At 38.5% G+C, this 14,245-nt stretch overlaps 1 protein-coding gene and 1 non-coding gene across 2 annotated transcripts; both read left to right on the top strand.

The window, feature by feature from the left end:
* The first annotated feature begins 6,431 nt into the window (after positions 1–6,431).
* On the top strand, positions 6,432–6,538 carry LOC145123125 (small nucleolar RNA R71). Its single transcript, XR_013715002.1, has one exon. It is a non-coding gene; the product is annotated as a small nucleolar RNA R71 (small nucleolar RNA).
* A 5,429-nt stretch (positions 6,539–11,967) lies between these two features.
* Positions 11,968–13,004, top strand: LOC145118946 (GATA transcription factor 1-like). The gene is made up of 2 exons (XM_079054597.1): positions 11,968–12,227; positions 12,398–13,004. The coding sequence occupies exons 1-2, from the start codon at positions 12,081–12,083 to the stop codon at positions 12,893–12,895; spliced, it is 645 nt and encodes a 214-aa protein (XP_078910723.1). The 5' UTR covers positions 11,968–12,080; the 3' UTR covers positions 12,896–13,004.
* The last annotated feature ends 1,241 nt before the right edge of the window (positions 13,005–14,245 follow it).

The following is a 14,245-nucleotide window of genomic DNA, read 5'->3' as shown; positions in this document are numbered from 1 at the left end:
ACCCAAGTCTGCATCCGAATATGCTTATACAAAGAACCCAGTTTTCGAAGGATACCACAATCCTAAAGAAATTGTTCCTTTAAGATAACGAAAGATATTTTTCACAGCAATGAGATGTGGTTCTCGTGGATTAGACTGATACCTAGCACAATTACACACAGAAAACATGATGTCAGGTCTACTTGCTGTAAGATAAAGTAATGAACCAATCATGCTCCTATATAAAGTTATGTCAACTGCAGGTTTATCTAATGATGGTGTTAACTTTATGCCCGTTGCCATTGGAACTCGTAACTTTGTGCTATTCGTCAATCCAAATTTTTTGAGCAGATTCTTCGTATATTTTTCTTGATTGATGAAAATCCCTTCTCTGTTTTGACGAATATTAAATCCAAGAAAATTATTGATTTTGCCCATCATGCTCATTTCGAACTTACTTTTCATCAAATCTTCGAATTCTTTAGACAAAGCAGGGTCAGTTGAGCCAAAAATAATATCATCAACATAAATTTGAACAAGCATTAGATGATTCCCAACTTTCTTTCGAAATAATGTGGGGTCAACAGATCCTTGTTTAAATTTAGATTGTTTCAAAAACGAAGTAAGAGTGGCATACCATGCTCTTGGTGCTTGTTTTAAACCATAAACTGCCTTATCTAAAATATAAACATGATGTGGATATTCTTCGTTAATAAAACCTGGGGGTTGTTCCACATAAACAGTCTCTTCAAGCTCTCCATTTAAAAATGCACACTTCACATCCATTTGATAAACATCAAAATCTTTATGAGCTGCATAAGCCAGAAATATTCGAACAGCCTCGAGTCTTGCGACAGGGGCAAAAGTTTCTTCATAGTCGATTCCTTCTTGTTGTGAATATCCTTTAACAACAAGTCTGGCTTTGTTTCGAACAATGTTTCGATCATTGTCAGTTTTATTTTTGAAAATCCATTTTAACCCGACAATCGAAACATTTTCAGGTTTAGGAATTAATCTCCAAACCTTGTTTCGTTCGAATTCAGACAATTCGGATTGCATTGCAACAACCCAATCTGAGTGTTCCATTGCAACCTTAATTGTTTTTGGTTCAATTTTAGATATGAAAACATTGAACATGCAAAATTCTTGATGAGTATTCAATACCTCATTCTTTGCACGTATTTGAGCTCTTGTTAAAACTCCCTCTTGTGGATTATCAATTACTTGATCCTTCGGATGATCTCTTGTCCATTTTTTCCATTGGTGGATATGTTGGATCAAATTCCAAAGGTGCATCTTCGTATATATCATCATTCTCAGAACCTGCAATCGAACAAACATCATCAAAATCATTATTATTTTTCAATATTTTTTATATGCTCCCCCTCAACATCAGCATTCAATTTTTCTTTCTCCCCCTCGAAAGAATACACTTCGTCATTTAAAGAATTCAAATCCAAGTGCTCCCCCTCCACTGGATTATTTTGCATACTTTCGCCTTCTTGAGGATTTGATGTTGAGTCATCAGTAAACTTCGCAAATTCTGGTATGTGATTATCAGGAGCATGAATTTCAGCATCGACTGCATGATCTGAAATTCCAAAAATCAAATCATAATCAATATCATCTATTTGTAAAGATTCAAAGTTAAATGATCAAACTAGGATTGCGAGATTTGAACACAGATGTAAATATGATCTTGTTTCAGCTCTATTACGCTCTCAAGTTTTACAGAGTACAAATGACAATCCTGTCAAGACTCCTGTCCATGACTCTAGTAAACACTCCTATTTATAGGAGAGGAAAGCGTACAAAAAATATACTAAGGACTATGCGTTAAGCTTCGAATACAATGCCCTAGTAAAATAGATTACATAAGATATGAAGACTCAGTACATTCGAAGACATGAAACCCTTCGACTAATTACAACTCTATTTACCCTTACAAAGCCTTATTCCTAAGTTCTTCAAGAGCATTCATTTGCATCAACCGGTTGGTTCTAAGTTCAGCTACATCAAAATTGCACATTTTTAAAGCCCAAAAGGCTTTATGCTCTATTTCTACCGGTAAATGACATTGCTTCCCATAAACTAGCCTATATGGTGTAGTACCAATAGGTGTTTTGAAAGCTGTTCGGAAGGCCCAAAGTGCATCATCTAACCTATCCGACCATTCCTTTCGATTGCTACCCACCGATCTCACCAAAATTCTTTTTAATGCTCTATTCGTCACTTCAGTTTGCCCACTAGTTTGTGGATGGTAAGATGTAGAGAATTTATGGGTTACCCCATATTTTCTTAACACTTTTTCTAATTGATCATTGGCAAAGTGAGTGCCCCGGTCACTAATAAGAGCTTTAGGGACTCCAAATCTTGAGAATAACTTCTTTAGAAAGCGCACCACCACCCAAGCATCATTAGTTGGTAAAGGTTGTGCATCCGCCCATTTGGATACATAATCAACCGCCACCAAAATATATTTGTTCCCTTTTGACATTGGAAATGGTCCCATGAAATCGATCCCCCACACATCAAACACTTCACACACTTGAATACTATGTTGTGGTATCTCGTTTCGGGATGATATGTTTCCCGCTCTTTGGCATATATCACACTCTTTGACATATTGGGTAGCATCTTTAAAAATTGTGGGCCAATAAAACCCAATATCAAATATCTTCTTAGCCGTGTAATGTGCTCCATGATGTCCACCGGTGGGCCCGCTATGGCAATGCTCCAAAATTTCTCGGCTTTCCTTCCCAAATACACATCTCCTTATGATCCCATCCGCGCAGCTTCGGAAAACATATGGCTCGTCCCAAAAGTAGTATTTTATTTCTGAAAAGAATTTCTTCTTTTGTTGGCGGGTAAAATCTTTTGGAATATACTTGGTAGCTAAGTAATTAGCTATATCTGCAAACCATGGCTCCTCCCCCGTGGTCACTAAAATGTACTCATCCGGAAAGTCATCTCCAATTTTATCTTCTTCCAATGCTTCCAAATGCGGGTTTTCTAGTCTTGATAAGTGGTCGGAAGCTACATTCTCCATTCCCTTTTTATCGCGTATCTCGATATCAAATTCTTGTAAAAGTAGAACCCAACGTATCAATCTTGGCTTTGCATCCTGCTTGGCAAACAAGTACTTAATAGCAGAGTGGTCAGTAAAAACAATGGTTTTAGATAAAATAATATAAGGGCGGAATTTGTCAAAAGCATACACCACGGCTAGTAATTCTTTTTCAGTTGTGGTGTAATTTTCTTGGGCCTGATTCAAAGTCTTGCTTGCATAATAAATGGGTCAAAAGTGCTTATCAACCCTTTGGCCAAGTACAGCTCCTAATGCAAAGTCGCTCGCGTCACACATTATTTCAAAAGGTAGGTTCCAATTCGGGGCAATAATGATCTGGGCATTAGTTAATTTTTCTTTCAGAAATTGAAAGGCCTCTAAACACTCTTTAGTGAAATTAAATGGTGCATCTTTTAAAAGTAATTGTGTTAGAGGTCTAGTTATTTTAGAAAAATCTTTTATGAAACGGCGGTAAAAACCCGCGTGACCTAAAAAACTCCTAATGCCCTTTACATTAGTTGGTGGAGGTAATTTAGCAATTGTATCTATGTTTGCCCGGTCCACCTCAATTCCCGCTTTGGATACCTTGTGGCCCAAGACTATACCCTCTTTAACCATAAAGTGACATTTTTCCCAATTGAGGACTAAATCGGTTTTTTCACACCTTGCAAGCATTAGATCCAGGTTAGCAAGACAATCATGGAAGGAAGATCCAAAAACAGAAAAATCGTCCATAAATACTTCCATGAATTTTTCCACCATGTCATGGAATATGGTCATCATGCACCTTTGAAATGTTGCAGGTGCATTGCATAACCCAAAGGGCATGCGACGATAGGCAAAAGTCCCACTCGGGCAAGTGAAAGTAGTCTTTTCTTGGTCAATTGGGTCTATGGGTTTGGAAGTAACCCAAAAATCCGTCTAAGAAACAATAGTAGCTATGGCCGGACAATCTTTCAAGCATTTGATCAATAAAAGGTAAAGGAAAATGGTCTTTACGAGTGGCATCGTTTAGTTTTTGATAATCGATGCACACTCGCCAACCGGTTACCGTTCGGGTCGGAATAAGCTCGTTCTTCTCGTTTGCTACGACCGTCATCCCGCCTTTCTTGGGCACCACTTGAACAGGACTAACCCATGGACTGTCGGAAATAGAATAAATGATCCCCGCATCTAAAAGCTTGACTACTTCCTTCTTGACCACTTCTTGCATGTTCGGGTTCAGTCTTCTTTGGTGTTGCACTACCGGCTTTGCTTCTTCTTCCAGGTTGATCTTGTGAGAGCAATAAGAGGGGCTTATTCCCTTGATATCGGTGATACTCCATGCAATGGCACTCTTTCTCTTCTTTAGGACATGGACTAATTCTTCTTTTTCAGATTTGGAGAGGTCAGAAACTATTATAACAGGTTTTTGTTGGCCATCTTCAAGGAATGCGTACTCCAAGTGATCTGGTAGCGATTTTAGCTCTATTTTCGTGTTCTGCATGGTGAACACGTCGAGTCCAGTGAAGGGACTCGTCGAGTCCTGGGCAGAATTCGCGATAACTCTGGGTTCTTCATATGGACTCGGCGAGTAGATCGGGGCTACTCGGCGAGTAGGCTGCTCAGTGGTTTTTATTAGTTCATTATAATCAGCTTCTTCCAGCAGTCTCTCTATTTCCAGTTGGTCTCTTTCAGCATCAAGTTCTTCATCAAAGGCGATGGTGGACTTGTTTGGTTCTTCATTGTTCCATTCCTCCATTAATTCATCCAACATATCAATTGAAAATGTTGTGTCATCACTGTTCCTTGCATGCTTCATGGCTTGATCAACCCCGAAAGTGACTGATTCATCTCCCACCTGTAGAGTAAGTTTTGAATCTCGCATGTCAACTATAGCGCTTGCGGTGTTAAGGAAAGGTCTTCCAAGGATGATCGGGACTTGAGGATCAGCTTCCATGTCCAAAATTATAAAATCCGCGGGGAACACGAACTTATCCACCTTTACCAAAAGATCTTCACAGATTCCCCTAGGAAATGTAACCGTTTTGTTTGCTAGGTGGATTGCCATGCGAATGGGTCTTGGCTCGGGGAGATCTAACTTTTTGAAAAATGAATAAGGCATGAGGTTTACACTTGCCCCCGAATCAGCTAGTGCATATATGGTGGCCAAGTTTCCAAATTGACAGGGCAATGTTAAACTTCCCGGATCTCCTTTCTTCTTAGGAAGTGTGTTCAACATAGCAGCTGAACAGTTTTCGTTTAGGACCACCTTCTTCACTTCTTCCATCTTCCTTCTATTAGTTAGAAGCTCCTTGAGAAATTTGGTGTATTTTGGCATTTGGGCAACCGCTTCTATGAATGGTATGTTGATTTGAAGAGCCTTTATGTGTTCTAGAAACTTCTGGTAGTCTTCTTCGTTCTTTTCTTGTCTAGCTCGGGCTGGATATGGCAGTGGAGGCTGATATGGCTTAACAGGAGTTTGACTTTTCTGATCAGGTGGCGGACTCGCCGAGTCCATATCATGGACTCGGCGAGTAGGGCTGGCCTCAGCAGGTTCTGATCTTGATTCTGCCCTTCTATCTCCTTTTCTTGCACCAGCTTCGGATCTTTGTTCTGAATAGGGGCCAGAGAGGTTATAATCTTCCCACTCCTAGTTGTGACAATGTTTATATGTGCGCCTTTTGGATTGTTTTCGGTGTTACTCGGAAGTTCTCCTGGTGCTCTTTGATTCATTTGTTGGGCAAGTTGCCCCAGCTGCTTCTCAATGTTGTGAATAGATGCTTGCTGATTCCTTAATATTGTTCTTGTATCTTGTATTGCAGCATCGTGGTCATTGTGTCTTTTTTCGGATGCAGCTACAAATTTAGTGAGCATTTCTTCTAGATTTGGTTTCTTTTCTTGTACCGGCTCCTCCTTTTGGTAAAAACCCCTTGCCTTTTGTCTAAATTTCTCCTCCCTCGCGTTCTTGTACTCATCATAAGGGAGCCATTCTTTCTTAGGTTTTCGCCAATCGTCATCGAACCTATCACCACTAGAATAGCATACTTGCACTTTCTTATTCCCGTTCTCGTCCAAATCACAATCTCTAGTTAGATGAGGCCCATTGCAATTTTCACATCCTACCCGAATAGCATGGATTGTTTGATCCATTTTATCCATCCTTCTATCCATGGTTTTCAACATTGCCATAACTGCCGACAAATCTTCAGAAGCTGCGTAAGCCGATCCCTTGGTCATATCATTCCTTGGATTGTGGTATTCTCTAGAATGCTTAGAGAATTCTTCAATCAGTTCTTTGATCACCGGGGGTGCCTTCTTTGTGAGGGGTCCTTGCGAGTCTAGGAGCTGCCTAGTTGTTACATTGACTCCATCATAGAAAATGGAGACTTCTAGTTGGCTATTAAGATCATGATGTGGGCAATTCCTTAGTAGACTTTTGTATCTCTCCCATGCCTCATAAAGGGACTCTCCAGGTTGTTGTTCAAAGTTGGCGATAGCTTTCTTCAACTTGGCTATTTTCGAGGGTGGGCAAAACTGGTCAATAAATTCTTCCTTCATCTTAGCCCATGTAGTGATGGATCCGGGAGGGAGTGACTTGAGCCAATCCTTTGCAGCACCTTTGAATGTAACTGGAAGCATACGAAGCAGCTGGGTTTCGCGAGGCACATTTGGAACATTAAAATAATCAGCTACATCATTGACTTCATCCAAGTGTTTATAGGCATCTTCGTGGTCTTTTCCATAGAAGGGGATCTCCTTGAGTTGAGCAAGAATGTGACCCTTAAGCTCAAAAGTGGCAGTCGCGGGAATTGCGAGTTGCACAAGTCCCGGGCCGGTATCATCCCGTATCCTCTTCTTCCATTCGCCCATGGGAACTTCATCAATGTTCGCCATGGTGTTGTCAAAGTTGCCTTCTAGATCGCTACCTTCTTCAAATTCGCTTTCTTCTCCTTCGGACTCGTTCACGATGTCTTCCTTGATTGGGTCTTCGTTTGCCAAGGAAGAGGTGTTGGATGCTCCTGATTTGCTGCTCTTTTTCTTGCTAAAAACGGATTTGAGATTCTTCAAAGGTGATTTCTTTGAAGAAGCGGATTCTCCAACGGTTTTTCCTTTGTTCTTTCTTAGAGCGGACTCCGGGTCTTCAAGTGGGGGAACCAAAGACGTATTGGATCCTCGGGTCATGTAACAACTGCAATTAAAGTAATAAAAACGCGTGAAAAGAACAAAAAGAAACTAAAATAAAAACTGTGAATCAGCGATGGACTCGCCGAGTAGAGTCGATTGCACTCGGCGAGTTTAAGGCAGAAACAGAAAAAAAAAGAAAAAAAAATCTAATTAAATTTCTAAAACAGAAAACTATGAATACTAATCCTATCAACTAAATTACCTAAAAAAATAACTTTGTGCAAGATAAATCTCACACAAAGGATCGATAAAACTAGATATTAATGTTATTTTTTGAACTGTTCCCCGGCAACGGCGCCAAAAACTTGATGTGTGTAAAATGCACTGGTTTTATTCCTACTCTAAAAATATAGATTTAGCACACAAAGGCAGTGAACCTGTCTTTTAGTGGTATAGTTGAATAAGTAGGGTGTCGAACTCAGGGAACGGAAATTAAACTAATAACTAATTTTAACTAAACAAGTAATAAAAGTAAGGGTTTCTCTAGTTTTACAAGACTAGAAACTTAAACAAACCACCTAACACGTAATTAACTAATCAACTAAAGCAAGTAAAAATTCACCAAATTTGATAAAAGGGTTTCTGTTTAGGTCCAACCAATTCACTCCTATGGTTAATTTTATGGTAAAGTAATAAATTAATTGTTATTGCTTACCAACTATAGTGATTAGATTCGCATCCGCTATTACCAACCCTTAGGAAATTAATCAATTCAAGCAGTGATCAAGTGTTTAAACTAATTAACTCCCTAGTTCAATTATTTGGATTAAATAAGATTTGTAATTGGTTAATCAAATTAGTAATTCAACTAACCTCTTGTTTGTTGGTGTCTCAAACAAGCTCACACATTAATTTACCCATTCTCTAATTAATCCTAGTTTCATATTCACTAATCCTAGGCATATAATGAAGTGTTCACATAAATCATATGAGGTTAACAATTAAGAGATGTTCATGCAGCCTAATTGTCTTCCTATTAACAGAAAATAGTTATGGTTAATGCATAAGGGTCTTTAACAAACTTAACTTAATAAAATCACCAATAATCAATCAATCAAAGTATAAATCAAACCATAGGAGTAATTTGGTCTTTCCTAAACAGAAACTACGAAAATTCAGCTCATGATTACAGTAAAAGAGAAGTTAAAAACGAATTTAGTTGATCTAAACATGATTCACTTCTAAGAATAAGTGGAAAATTTAACCTAATTCGCCTTGAGTCTTCTAAAGATCAAAGATTAGGGTTCTTCAGGTCTCCAAGGGTTTCCTCAGTCGCAAGTAATTCTCCAGAGATCCCAAAAACTCCCTAATTCGGAATTAGATCCTCTATTTATAATTATCTCAAAACAGGGGCAACTCGGCGAGTAGGTATCCAACTCGCCGAGTTCCTTTGAGAAATACGTGTACGGCAAGGATTCTGGACATTACTTCGCGAACATTCATTGGAACTCGCCGAGTAGCTTCTGGACTCGCCGAGTAGCTCCAGGTTTGTTCTTCTTTCTTCATTCTCCATCTTCTGATTACTTCTCCTTCTTCCTTTTTGCTTCCAAGCATGTCTTCTGTACTGAAAATATAATTTAGACATTATTAAGTACCTTTTGTCCATATTATGCAAATAATTAGCTAATAATTGATAAAATCTATACTAAACACATGGCTAAATATGCACATATCAAAATCCTTCTCAAAAGCTCAAGAATACCAATATGAAGGCTAAGGGTCGATTTAGGGTTTTAGTAGGTTTAAGGGCTGGTAAAGAGGCCAGCCCTAAAGACTTAAGATGCTTAAATAGGGTATATACACTTAAAATTAGGGTTTCTTGCACCCCTCGTGCGCCCAACGTACTCCTCGTATGCCCAACATACTCCTCGTACGCCCAGTGTACAAGACCGAGGCTTCACGATACTTCCTACTTTGTATGTTAAGCGTACACCAATGTATGCCCAACGTACTACACCTCGCACCAGTACGCCCCGCGTACTCTCTATGTACGCCCCGCGCACTAGGGTTTCCCTTTAAACCCTAAAATACCCGAAAGCCATAACTTCTTCGTTATAAATCCAATTCCGACAATCCTTATATCCATGAAAAGGTAACGAGAAGCTCTATGTTTTTATCAAAACATACTTGCCATAAAATTTCCCGAACAAAATCTAATTCCCATAAAAGCCCAAGCTGACATATTACCAAAATACCCTTTGGCTCCAAAACACAAACCGAACACCCGAATCATCTTAATTACATCATCCACCTCCGAATGAGTCCATATCTCAATTCCTCAAGGGTCCTAAGTCTGCTAATACCCAATCCTTGATCACCACCCCGAAATGGGAAACGATTCGTAACAGGGCGTTACACTGCAAGAGTTTCGTGCAGCTTATCATGAATACAACCTTGAGGACAATGTTCTTTTTGAAGCACAAGAGAATGTTATGCCTGGATTAAGCCCGTCAACAAATGTGGATGTTGATCCTGGCCCGTCAACTGGAGGTTCGGGTCCAGTAAGGAAGTCTGATAGGGTGGTGGTGAAACCCGTTTGGCAGAAAGATTATCAAATGGGTAAAGTCACGAAGTAGGATAAGAATGCTTCAATGCTTTTAAAGTATTCCTTGGGATTTGGATTTCTGTTTGGATTGAGTTTATCTTTTGGGTTTCTGTTTTGAACTTGATTTATCTTTTCGTTGTTATTATTTAATCGCTAGCATGGAATGGAATACAATAGCTTTTGAGTCAAGTTCTATCTTCTTTCTTTCAATTTTGCAGGGAGTTTGCACTCACTCAAAGTAGTGCTCGTTGACCACATAGGCTTGAGTGTATCAAATTTGTCCCTTTTTAATGTATTTACCCTGTTAAACCTGAGGTTTTTAATGCATACAAGTATTTTTGTTGGAGCGTTGATACATAACTAATGGAATCCTTAGAGTATCCCCATTACTTGATAAAATGATCTTGTCAGTATCGGTATAAATAATCTTTCCCTTGTGTTCGGCTATGGCAAGAGCCCCTAAATCTAGAGTCGTTTGACCTTCCAATCTAGTTCCAAAAACAATCTCTAATACAATTGTGAGCATATTTCAGGATATAAGACCTTGTATGGAACAACTGTAAGAACTTCGAATCATCTTTCGCTTATGCGATATTACGAACCGACGTGCTACTAGTATCTTTTTTTTTGCACTCTTTCATTTCTATCGGTTTTTACTTAAATAGTGAACCACATAGATATATGTTCTACACTCGCTACTTCCGTCACAGTTGTCGGAGGGACCACAGGCCACCACCGTTGTAACAAACAACCGTCGTTGAAAGGACATTGTTGTTAATTAAAGGGTGGACCCTAACTGATTTTCATCTTATATTTGCCGGTGTAAATTAGTCAGATTGCACTCGGACAAAGATATACCATAGGCAAAACAAAAACATAGAGAAGCATTTAAAAACACATAGAGAAGCATGCAATCTTTGATTTGGTAAATTTTTAATGAATAATAAAATAACATTCAGAATATATCTCTTTTTGAGAATGATGATAAAGTATTTTGAGTTTATTGTTAATATGTTACAGGACAGGTAAACTTCGAAGGTTGGATAACTGTTAAAATAACCAAAATATCATGAAATTTTATATTTTTGGAAAATTGTCAAAAAGTATCTATAAGTATCTATAAATTTCTTAAAGAACATTTGATTTTGCAAGATTACTTTATGATATGGTGTTTACTACATTTTCTTAAATTCTTTGTGCATCCCTTTTGCGAAAGAATAATTTCACAAAATAAAAATAAACTACTCCTAAATTATTCCATCTATATTTATAGTGAGGCTTGAATCCTCAATCTTAAGGAGGGAGGGCAACACCGGATACCGCTGGGCTAGAAGCCTTTTGGTAATTTCATAAATTTTAAAAATTGTCAAGTTATGTAGTAGTGTCGATAATTTGACCGTGTTTAAATACGTTTTTTAATACTTTTTTTTACAAATAAAGAATTCATGAAAATTAAAAAAGTTAATAAAAAAAACATTCCTAAACAAAAGTTTTTCGAATTGATTGTTAATTAACAAACAATTTCCATTAGCTTTTTCAAAGATTATATGGAAGTCTTATTTTTTTCAACAAGTAGAAATAAAATAAAGAAAAATTAAATATCCTCCTATTTTTTTTCCTACAAACTCACATATTCAATTAAATAGTGACATGTGTAACATTTAATGCTCATTTAATGATATTTTAGTATACTAATATGACATATGTCATCATTTAATTGGGTAGGAGGATTTATAAGAAAAAAATAGAAAGATATTTAATTTCTCAATATAAAATGTACATACATCCAATAAAAATCAAATTGAAAATAAACTCTCCTGTTATAGAAGATACAATGAACTTTTTCTTGTTTGAATTTAAAAAACACTAAAAATCTCTCATAATATGGATATTCTTAAAATAGCCGCAAAACAAGTTAACAAATCAAAGCAGTTTTGCAAAGTTAAATGATTATTTTATGATCATGTGGTGATTGTCTTTTTTTTTCTTTTCGTCATTTTAGTTAATAAACCACAAAAATATTATAACATAAAAATATTCTAAAAACGAGTTACACTATAATTTCTAGGAGGAATATTATATGTGTTTTTTTCTTCAGACTAAAAGAGAAGCATTTTTAGGATTGATGGAGATACAGAGAGAAGTTGAATTCTTGAAGGGGCGCAAATAAAAAATAAGAATAAGGTCAAATCAGCGGGCAATCAGACATCCTTTCCTTGCCATTCATCCGTATATCCGTAAAATACGCACGTCACACCTCCTGCTTCACCCCCTTCTTCTTCTCTTCTTCTTCTTCTTCTTCTTCTTCTTCTTTCACTACAAATGGCTTTGAACCCAAATTCAGGTTTCATAATCGACGATGATCTTCTCAACTTCTCTTTGGACGATGATAGCAGACCTCCGTCTTCTTCCATGGATTTTTCATATGCTAACAGTCAAAACTCCGATGATTACAGCCGTTCGTTACCAGTAAGTTCACCCCAATCCCTAACATTTATGTAATATTTCTACTTTTACGCCATTACCCAATTCGATTTCTGATTTTCCGGTTGTTATTCCGGGCAACCCGAATTGGGAAATCTCGTAAAACATGGAACCGTTTTAAGTTTTTGATTAGGTCGTATCTCCTTCCCGTTTAGGTATTTGCAGAGGAAGAATTGGAATGGTTATCAAACAAAGATGCATTTCCTGCTGTCGATACATGCTTTGACATCATCTCCGTTGATCATCAAATTCCTGTATCGGTTCTTGAAAACAGTAGTAGTAGCGGTAGCCATAGCATCAGTCTTCATGTTCCGGTTCGTAAGCGCTCCAGTCGTCGGCGCAGAGGTCGGGAATGTTGGTGGTGGAATCAAGTAATACAGCCGCCATTCTCGTTGCCAAAACTACCGGCGACCGGCGGTGGTTCTGGTGGACTTGGTAGGAGGTGCCAACATTGCTTTGCTGATAAAACCCCACAATGGCGGGCGGGTCCGATGGGGCCAAAGACTCTGTGCAATGCATGTGGTGTCCGGTATAAGTCAGGGCGGCTGGTGGCGGAGTACCGGCCGGCGAGCAGTCCAACTTTCTCAACTGGGCTGCATTCCAATTCTCACAGGAAGATTATGGAGATGAGAAAGAAGATGCAGGCTGGGTAGTTGATAAGCTTTTTGGTGTTTGTTAGAACTAGTTAGATCAGGGTCACGATATTACTGAATTTGTGTGTTCTTTTAGAAATTTTAGTGAATTTTCAAATTACTTGAATCATTGAATTAGAAAATGGGTGTTGATATTTCCACTTAGTTTTTTTTATCCATACACTGGAAAATTAGTAGATGGACAATTATACCCTCGTTAATTTAGAGTAAGTGAAACACAAATCTGCAAATATTCAGCGACTCTTCTTCTTCCACCGTTCCACTTCTTTTTAGTTTTCACTCACCACCACCACCAACGTAAAGCAGGTGCTCCGGTCACCATCTCCGGCGACCACCTGCTCTAAACTAACCGCTCCCCACCTTCTCCAAACCACTACTAAACCGCCGCCCCTCTCACTCAACAGTAGGATCCCAATCACGATCTCCGACAACCATTCTCTTTCTCTCTCGCCTGCAATCGGCGACGACTATCTCCGCCTCTCCGGGGAAACTGCAACTCAATAAAACACTGCCGAAGAACCGGTAAACAAATCTCTCCGGCTAACCTGCAACTCACTATCACCCATTCCGTCTACTCAGATTCCCTTTCACCCAATACTTTCCTGTGGATCTGAATATTAAATTTCCCTAATATCCCTGAGATCTTGGAAACAATTGTCAAACTATTGATGGCGTACTCGGTGGAGTTCTGCATTTTAGAGTTAACATCTACAAGAAATGTCGAGTTCATTTCTTCCGGAGCATCCAAACACGTATCTTGGTTGGTAAGATCAGTGCTCAACCATGTTTTCAGGTCGTCGATTTTGTTAAGGCTGAGCAACTTATCACCGTATTTCACATCCATGGAGGAGATGGAATCACGGAGATAATCAAGGGTGTCATCTAACACAACCTTAAAGACCTTCAACTTATCAATGGTTTCCGGAGATGGTAATCGGGGAAGAGAGGGGAAGATAGTTTAGAGAGGGTCAGGTTCTACTTTTGAGTGAGAGGGATGGAGGTTAGTGGTGGTGGGAGATGGAGGGATGTGGTAGTTTAGAGGAGGTGATCACCGGAGATGGTGACCGGAGTCCGGAGGACCTGCTCTTCCGTGATCACTGAAAAGGAAGTGGAAGAAGAATAATTTGCAGATCTGTTTTACGTAATTTACTCTCAAGTTAAATGAGGGTATAATTGTCTATCCACTATTTTTTCAGTGGATAGATAAAAAAACCTATGTGGATAAATCAGCCCCTTAGAAAATTGGTTGTATGCAATCAAAAGGGAAAATGAGTTAGGTAACCAAATTTTTTTATCACATTTGTTACTTTTTTTAGAAATTTATTAGTAAATTTTATAAATTTGGTTTAA

Source organism: Lactuca virosa, chromosome 6 (genome assembly GCF_052849685.1).
Source record: "Lactuca virosa cultivar CGN04683 chromosome 6, Lactuca_virosa_CGN04683_v6, whole genome shotgun sequence".
Taxonomy (NCBI): domain Eukaryota; kingdom Viridiplantae; phylum Streptophyta; class Magnoliopsida; order Asterales; family Asteraceae; genus Lactuca; species Lactuca virosa.
The sequence above is the reverse complement of the archived record's forward strand: the minus strand, read 5'-3'. Positions and strand labels throughout refer to the sequence as shown.

Excerpts from the sequence above, each read along its gene's own strand:
- LOC145118946 (XM_079054597.1), top strand. The coding sequence starts at position 12,081 with ATGGCTTTGAACCCAAATTCAGGTTTCATAATCGACGATGATCTTCTC. Across the intron at positions 12,228-12,397 it reads ATTACAGCCGTTCGTTACCA|GTATTTGCAGAGGAAGAATT; the intron begins GTAAGTTCACCC and ends CTTCCCGTTTAG.